The 8752-nt window shown below is 54.4% G+C and overlaps 1 protein-coding gene across 1 annotated transcript; it reads right to left on the reverse strand.

Annotated features, from left to right (window-relative positions):
- Positions 1–56: 56 nt before the first annotated feature.
- On the reverse strand, positions 57–6245 carry ITGB1BP2 (integrin subunit beta 1 binding protein 2). Its single transcript, XM_062630105.1, has 11 exons — positions 6055–6245; positions 5790–5839; positions 5642–5698; positions 4920–5068; positions 4645–4757; positions 4334–4392; positions 3227–3297; positions 2905–3007; positions 1577–1696; positions 1048–1110; positions 57–464 (listed from the first exon to the last, which is right to left on the reverse strand). The coding sequence occupies exons 1-11, from the start codon at positions 6116–6118 to the stop codon at positions 216–218; spliced, it is 1098 nt and encodes a 365-aa protein (XP_062486089.1). The 5' UTR covers positions 6119–6245; the 3' UTR covers positions 57–215.
- Between the last annotated feature and the right edge of the window lie 2507 nt (positions 6246–8752).

Here is an 8752-nt window from a genome sequence, read left to right on the forward strand (position 1 = left end):
GGCGGTGCTCAGCTCGCTGGTGTTCCTTAAGCACTTGTCAGGGATTTCAGAATGTAACCTTTGCACTGGGTTTTTATTACTTGCCGCTTGACCAGGGGAGAGGGTATGCTGCAGCCTGCACATTGCTCTGGGTTGGGTCTGCTCCTCTGGAGCGAGTGCCAAGGTTCTCAGCAGCTGAGGAGCCAGCACTGCTCAGCCACTGAAGCGCTTGACTGTCAGTTGCTCGGTATTCCCATTTCCAGCTCCTCCTCATCGTCCTCTGACCAGCTCAAGTTGTCATCTGAATCCTCCTCTTGTACGGCCCTAGGCTCCTTCATGCAGGCAGCCTTCTCCTGCTCACCACAGGAGTGTGACCTGCTTTGGGGGAGCTCCAGCCTGGCCCAGGAGCCACAGCTGGTTTTGCAAAGTATGATCTCCACCTTGGTAGGCACCATGCTCACGAAGCTCTTCTCTATTTCGATGACCTAGAGAGAGGGAAAAGTGCAGTGAGCTGGGCAGAGAAGGGCAGGCAGCACATGCTCATCCTTTCCCTTCTGGCAGAGCCCTGCCACAGAAGAGAGGACAAATTTCTTCTCCTCATCTCCCAGGAGATAGAGCAGGATGAAACCTAGGCTGCAGCTGAGCTTTACAGTGTCCAGCTTCATCTAAGCAGCAGTGCAGTGCTGGTACAGAGCTCAGGGGAGCTCAGCTAGCCACAGCTGCATGCAAGGCTGCAGCACAGCCCTCTCCCCACAGCAGTAAAAGCTGCTGAAACACAGGCATACCCACAGCCAGCAGCACACACCAGAAAGAAAGGTGAGAAATGCACACAGAAATTCCTGAGTCCCACTGCTCCTCCCGAGCCATCAAGCAGTGGAGAAATCAAAGAGCCTCTGAAACAGTCCTTGGCATAACCCCAAAGGTATTTCCAAAGAGAGAGCGCTATAAATGTCTGTACATGGGTGACCTGGCCCAGGAACGAGAGCAAGCACAGGCTGGCTTGAAGCTTTGCAGCCCAGCCCCATGCAGACTACTGGAAGAGGGAAATCCGACTAAACAGAACCTTACCCCCCAAAGATTCATTTCAGCCTGGAAAATCTTATTCCCTTCAAAGATGATGTGAACCTCAAGCTGAAAGATCAACAGAAAATTACCTGAGTGGGTGGCACATCACTGCCAGAACTCTTCCCCAGACAGTGCATCTGCCCCAAAGCACCATAACGCATCCCATGTCCTGGCTCTGGTGTAATGGTCTGGTGGTACCCTTGGGATCATTTCACCCCCTAGAAGCATTTCACCCCCATTCAGAGCATGCCAGGTTTACCTGTGCCACCAGTTGAGGGATTCAAGATCAGCAAAGCCACCTACTGAGGCTGAAAGCTGCTGAGCCAGAGTGGCTGGGCAGATGCTCGTGCAGCAGCGAAGCCAAGGCGCTCTCAGCTTTGTGACAGCAGGTTGGCAGTGCCAACCCCAGCTGCAGCAATAGACCAAACAGGCCACCAAAGAGCGCCAGGCATGCAGCCGGCTCCTGGCCATTGATCAAAATCAGGTGCCATGAAAGCGCGCCCCCCAGCCCAGCTCTGCCAGCCCCACTCACCACAGTGCGGTTGGCTTTCACACTGCTGAGGGCAGGCAGCGGGTTCTTGGCATAGACAGTCACCACCACCTGGCTGCTGGTTTGATGCCAGTCCTGCCGGCATGACACTGCCTTCTTGTCCTGCCATGGAGAGGAACCCATCATGGCACAGTGTCTAGTCCAAACACTTCAAACAGAGGGGATGTCTGTACCAGAGGATGCTCCTTTGCAGAGCACTGGCTGAGGCTGGTATCAGCCAAACAAGATCAAGCCCTGCCTTTTCTGCTTTTCTTTTGAGGGGAGGCAGTTAAGGACATGTTAAGACCAGAGATATCCCCTTCTTGTTCCAGAGTCACTTGGCTGTGCCCAAGCTCATACATGCTGTGCAGAGTCAGAAAACTCAGTCTGGAGGGCAGTGTAGGGACTGTTGCTGGATCACAGCACCATGCTAAATTTTGGAGGCAGATGAGACCCAACTGGCCATGTTTCACTTTTCTCCCACAGGACCCACACCTCCTCTGTGCCACAGGCAGCTTTGACTGTGCCAGGCATTTTTGGAGTACCTCCAGGGGACAAGCCCCCAGCAGTCCTCATCATTGCCAGCTAAAGAAATGCCCCAGGATGAGCCCCAGCCCCAAACTCAGGTGACAATTAGCACAAAGCATATGCATCACAACATCGCAGTTCATTCCCTGCAGCTTCCTTTACATCCACTACATGTTTTCTGCTCCAGGACAAAGAACAGTCTGGTGTCAGAGGAGGCTGCTCAGAGAACACGGTGCACTTTCAGCGATACCCTGGGCCACTATGGTGTGGTTTTCCTAGCTCAAGCCTGTTTACAGCCTAGAGTTTTCCTGGGGAAGCTTACACATACACACACAACACTGGGAATTCAGATATTCTCCCTATTGCCCTGCCACAACACCATGTTGCTATACAGGTGAGACCCCTCCTGATAAGCAGTTGCAGAGGGAAAGCTTCATTAAAAACCAGATTAAGTCATCTGACAACACTTTTGAGGGGTTTTGGAGGGATTTTCCCATGCGCAGCAGCCGTCAGCGCTGCCTGCGCTGTGCCTGGGGGCACCTCCTGCCTTGTACAGCTTCCTGTTGCACGTCTGCCTGTTGGCTGTGAGAGCTGACACGTTTTGTGAATGCAGGAGCAGCATTTTAAATAGCAGATGGGTGAAGATGAGGCCTTCAACCCTGCACAGTCACCTGTGGCAATTAGGACAATTAAGAGAATTGAGCGCAGAACCCTGTGTGAATGCAGAGCAAGGGAAGGAGCACCCCCGGGTGCCGGCAACCGGACTGTGCTCACAGCGCTCCCCCCGCCAAGCGCCCTCTTACCGCCCTCCCTGCCCAGCAGTGCCGCCCGCGGCTGCAGCCCGGCTGCTCCAGGAAGGCGCTGAAGTCCGTGGTTCTGACGCCGCAGCAGCTCCAGGACTTCACCCTGGGGAGAGCGGGGGGACCTGAGCGGGGAGCGCCCGCAGAAACAGGCTTTGGGGGCGGTAGGGGAGAGTGGCTTGGAGCCAGCAGCTCCCCTTGCTCCCCTCGGGGGTGTTACCCACAGCTGCACCGGCCACATTGCTGAGGCCACACAGCCTTGCAATGTGGCACTTACAGCCCTCAGCAGGGTCAGTTTGCTTCCTGGTGAAGAGTTGTTTCTTACCCCTCATGGAAGACAGGAACACCAGGATGGAAAGTACAAACCTCTGTGTTGCTTTCTGGCCCTTGGTAGATCTGTGGAGCCAGAAGCAGAGGAAATCTTTGGCTGTGCCTCAGGCATGATGCAGCATGACGCAGCTGTTCATCTGCCCGTTGGTGCCCATCCCTCCTTAGTGCACAGCATGATGCCCAACATCACCCTTTCACTAGGTCCAGGATCTGTGAGGACTTACTCTGGCACTCTGCCTCCCTGGCACCCTGGCCCTGCTGCCTGCTCCCTGCTTGTGACATCAGGGCAGCCACCCTGAGCTCACCAGCACCCCAGATCCATCCCTGACACCCTGACAGCAGCCTTTTTGTATGCCATATCCCAAACACAGCCTGATCCCAGCCTGGGACTAGGCAACATCGGGTCAGTGGGCAAGTTTGTACACCACAGAAACTTGCTGTAAGGTGCAAGGGGCTGTTTGTCCATCCTGTCCTTTCCCATCCTTCCCGGAGCATGTTGGCCTCATGTCCTTATCCACCTGCTGTCTTTTGCTCCCTGTTTGCTTCCCTCTCTGCTGCTTTCCAAGCTTGCCTGCCTTCCCACAGCTTGGTCCCTCCAGCACACACAATCCCAGGATTCTTAGGACTGGAAGGGACCTCTGGAGATCATCCAGTCCAACCCCCCTGCCAAAGCAGGGCCACCTAGATCAGGTTACACAGGAACACATCCACGTCCAGGTGGACTCCTCGAGGCAGGCTACCCAAGGTGGCCTTGGGGTGAGATACAAACTGGGCTCTGCTGCATTAATTAAATGTAGACGGGAATTATTCCACATGCATTTTATCTGTATGCCCATATCCTGAATTATGTGCTACGTTTCATTGCAAGCAATTAGCAGCAGTGAAATGCAAATGTACCTCCAATCAGGAATCTAGAAGCCTCTGTCAGGAATGTGGCTGGGAAGTGACAGAGTCAGCTGCTCTAGGGTTGGGATGAGCAGGAGCATACAGAGCTGATGGGCACTCCCACCAGCACAGCACCCTGTGGAACTGGAAGACGGGCCCCTAGGCTGGACCTGCAATACTGCTGGGCATGTGAAGATGGGACCTGCTGGGTACTCACCACCTTGCAGGCTGCATTCTTGCAGGTGGTGCCAGCTCTCACCTGGGCAGTCGTCTCCCCTGCGAGAGCAGCACAGCTTCACCCTGGAGCACGCACTCCCAAACCCTCCCTGTAGCCCCACCACCAGCTCCCCAGCTTCTCATGGATGGCCCCTGAGCACAGCTCACTGCAATGTGCCTCAAGGTACAGCACTGGGGGTTGGCTGGTGCTAAGCATGCAGCACCTGCCAGCCTGTGCTGAACCTGCCCTGCAAAACCCCATGCTGAACTTGCCATCTGCAATCCCAACGCCGTCCATCAGCTTGCCACTACTTGCACAACTGCCCTCAAGTGCCTCGTCTTTGGAGGACAGGTTCAGTTTCTCCAGTGCCTGTTCCAGAGACCTGGATACTTTAATGGGCAGCAGTTGTCTTGGCTCATCAGAGCTGGGAAACAGCAGCAGCGAAGGCTGAGTTAGGGTTTGGGTTTTTTTGCAGTGTGTCTCTGCCTCTCTAGGGGAAGCAGCAGCACTTCCTCAGGAACGCATGCAGAATGCATGCAGAAGGAGTGGGACTGCAAGGCAACACTGTTAGCTGAGGCCACCTCACCTTGGTCTTTCCTGTTGCATCTTCTCAGCTGATTTTGGTCCTTGGATGGTGAGCTCCTCCACTGGTTTGGCCTTCTGGTTGTCTGAGGTCTCCCCTTGGCTGAAAGGCTCAGGAGGCTTCTCTTTGCTGTGAAATCCCTTTGTGCACCCCTGAGCAGCAGAGGCAAGCCCTGTGCCTGCTTCGTCCACCCTGCTCTGGCACCTGCTCCCAAACCCTGCAAGTTTCTGTGCTTTTCTGGTTCTGTGTCCTGCAGGGATGGGCTCTGATACTGCACCAGGGCAGGGGTTGAGGCTGCAGGGATTCCCAGGGCCAAGACAATGTGGCCATGGCAGACAAGTCTCAGCTCTGCTGCACCCCAGCCTGGTAGCTGAAGGGCAGCAAGAGTCTCCCCCAAATCCTTGGTCCTCTGCTGCCTCCTGCCCCCCCAAGCCCAGCACCACTCAGACTTTCACAGCTGTGCTTGTGCTTGGAGCATTTGTGTTCACCCTTGCAGGATTCTGGTAGGGGGCTATAGCTCCTTTGGACACCCTTCTCCAGGACTGCCTGCCCCACACTTTGAGATTAGCACCCTTGCAGGCTCCTTGGAAGCAGATAGGAAATCCCTGGCTGATGGGCAAAGCGGGGAGCCTTGGCACAGGATGGGACAGAACAGCACAGAGCAGCGGCAAGGAGGAGAGGACAGAGGAACAGTGTGGGTGCATTTGGGCTTGTGGGTCGCTCACCTTGATGGAGAGGAACTCTGAGAAGTCTGTTGTGCGTTTCTTGCAACAAGACCAGCCCTAGGCACCAGGAGATGACAGAGTGGTCAGGTGTAGGCAATCCCAGCAGGCACAAGGCTGCAGCTGCAGCCCTGGCTCCTGCCCCACTCACCTTCAGGGCATCGTGGAAGATGGGGACACCCGGGTGATACAGGCAGGAATCTGAAAAGGGAAAATCAGGGGATTTCAGGAGGAGCAATCCTGCCCATGAGCCACCCATGACACCCAGCAGCTCTGAGCCAGCTCCTGCCATCCTGGGCTCAGCTCAGCCCTGTTTGGCAGCACAGGCCATGGCGTGGCAGCCAAGGCTGGTTCTGAGACCAGGAAAACTGCACACATTCCACTCACCCCAGTACAAAGCAGACGAGCCCACTTACTGTTGGTGTTGTGCTCAGGATCAAACCTCTGCCCACAGCCCTTGTTGTAGCACAGCGATGCCATAGCTCAGGTGTACTTGTGGCTTCCTTCTCTCCTTCCACAAAAATCTGTTGGTCTCATCCCTACCTGTGATCCTCCCCCTCTGCTTTCCCCCAGTTTCCAGCCCAGGCACCGGGAGGTGGCTCTGCCTATCTTTGGAGGCAGCCAGGGGAGGTGTCTGGTAACCGGAGAGCAGGCTAAAGATGGACACAGCAGCTCAGCAGCTGACAGGACCCAGCGCCCACGTTATCTCAAGAAGCATTTCTGTCCTGCCCTGCCCCCAGCAGAGGGGATGGGCACTGCAGGCTGGACAGAGGACCTCCAGCACCCACCGTCCTGCCAGAATATGGCATGGAGGCGCCGGCAGCACCCCAGTGCTCACAGTCAGCTCAGGGTAACCTGTGATTTCTCGTGACAAAATGCTCTCAGTTTCTTCAGCAGTTATAGAAGCAGCTAATTTTTTCCTGAAAAAGAAGGGAAATAACTTCACAAAGTCACAGGGCAAAACCTGTGCTGACCCGCCCCAGCCCCAAACCACCACTGTCTGCCTGACAGAGGCTCCAGCCGACCAAAGCAGTGCACAGGGCCAAGACACCCTTCGATGCAGGGTCTTGTGCAACCCAGGGATGAAGATTATTGTCACCATAGAAGAAGAGCACAAAATGTTACACGGGTCCCCTGTACACAGGAGGCTCCCTGCACCCATTCTGGGACCCAAGGGTTTTCCTTTACAAAACTCTACAGATCAAAGGTTTTATTTAATTCCCACAAGCGTCTGCAACAAATACTCTTTTCTTCTTGTTCCTGTTTGCAGGGACAGCTGGACACCTCAGTTTCCTGGGCACTGCCCTGACCTCCCAGAGCACACAGCACCAGGAGAGCATTTCTGCTCAGGAATTTGGTTTGACATAAGCCCTTGGCACTACCAGACAGGGCAAAGGACAAGTCCTGGAGGTAGAAGCTGCCCAGGGAGTCTGCTTTGGAGGGGAACGCACAGGGCACACTGTGGCTGATGTAACCCCATTCCCATCCCATGATGTTGGTTTAGCCCAGTTAATCCCCCTACAACAGCCTGCAAGATGCGAGGGGATCTCCAAAGTCCAGAGTCAGGATGAACCTTTGCCAAAGTTCTGGAGATCACCAGGGAGATGACTCCAGACTCATTTTGCACTGCACTGCTGCTCACCTCCAGCTCAGCTCTGCCATCTTCACCTTGTGAAGCCATCACCAGCAGTAACGTCAGGGCTTTTCTGTGTCACCTTGTTAGCAGGGAAGACAGCCCCGCAGGAGGGAAGGACATGTACCACCGTCACCGAAAGGCCTCCTCAGACCTGGGTAGCTTGTGTATAAACCCACATCCACCCAAAATCTAGGAGGGAAACATGAGGGCACTGGGGAACTGTCATACTAGCACGAACGACATGGTTTCAAGCTGATACCTCGCTTGAAGGTCTGCAGTGCCTCAAGACACAACAAATCACACAGCAGTCTCAAAGATGGGTAAAAAAATTGCTGTTGGCATCCAGAGCCTCTGTTCAGGCGGGAAGGATCACTTGGGACCCACGAAGCTCAGAGAATTTGCAGTCCTGGGGGCTGGACAAAGCGATAGGGTTTCAGATCTCCTTGTCCTTTCCACAGGCTGGCAGCAGGGCTGCAGCTGTCACCATCCCAGTGCCGGCGAGAACTGGGAGCTCGCATTGTCACGCATGCTGGGAGCAAACACCATGAGGATGCTGTGGCTGCCTCACACAGCAAGGCTTGTCCTTGCAGAGGGACCAGCAGACACATGGGGGGCCGCAGCTGAGCAGAACCCCCTCAGCACCAGAGGAGCAGCAGCCTGCAGCCCATAGCAGCACTGCTCTGCCCTCGCTCCTCCACTGCTCCACTGCAAAGCTCTGCAGGTAATGAGGCTTGGAAGACAGAACCTGCCAGGAGCACAGCCTGTCAGTGACAAAGGGTAGATTGGGGTGTCCACAGCTGTCAGCAGAGGGAAGGCTCCCCAGGGAGGACAAGGTGAAATAGAGATTAGAGATGCGCTCCAGGGGAAACCTGTGGGTACCCTGTGCCAGTGCCTCAGCACTCCTACAGGGAAGAGCTTGTGCCTAAGAGCTCATCTCAGTCTCTCCTCTGGCAGGTTAAAGCCAGCAAGGAATGGGGCAGCAGAGAATTAAGAATAGAGCCTATTTGGTTTATGTGCACTTAATTGAATGTGTAACAGAACAAAAAGGTAGAAAAAATGACCAAATGATTCTTAAACCCAACTTAACATGTTTACCCCTGAATGATCGGGGTCAGTTTAAAACAGTCCCCCAGAGTCCTGGGGACGAACATGCTGGATGCCTCTGTGGAAGGAAACTCCTGCTCAACCCTGGGTCCTCAGGATACCCTGTGGAATCCAAGGCAGTGTAAAAGGAGTTGAGTGCTAAAGCATGGAGTAGTTCCTCCATACAAAAGGCTGGTTAGAGAAAGGAAAATCCCTGACATAAATACTACAGCTACATATGCTAGTAGTCAGAATTCATGTTGTAGTTACCTGGGAGATAAAATATTCCCCGTAAGAATATTTGTGAGCAATTCTCCAGCAGAATTTCTGCCCAACTGCTCTTCTTCTGTAAGCACTGCTCAGTACCAGCAGTTGTCCAAGAGGTCTGTACTGAT

Source organism: Pezoporus occidentalis, unplaced genomic scaffold, assembly GCF_034315485.1.
Source record: "Pezoporus occidentalis ecotype Australia unplaced genomic scaffold, CSIRO_AGI_Poc_V1 ctg348, whole genome shotgun sequence".
Lineage (NCBI taxonomy): Eukaryota > Metazoa > Chordata > Aves > Psittaciformes > Psittacidae > Pezoporus > Pezoporus occidentalis.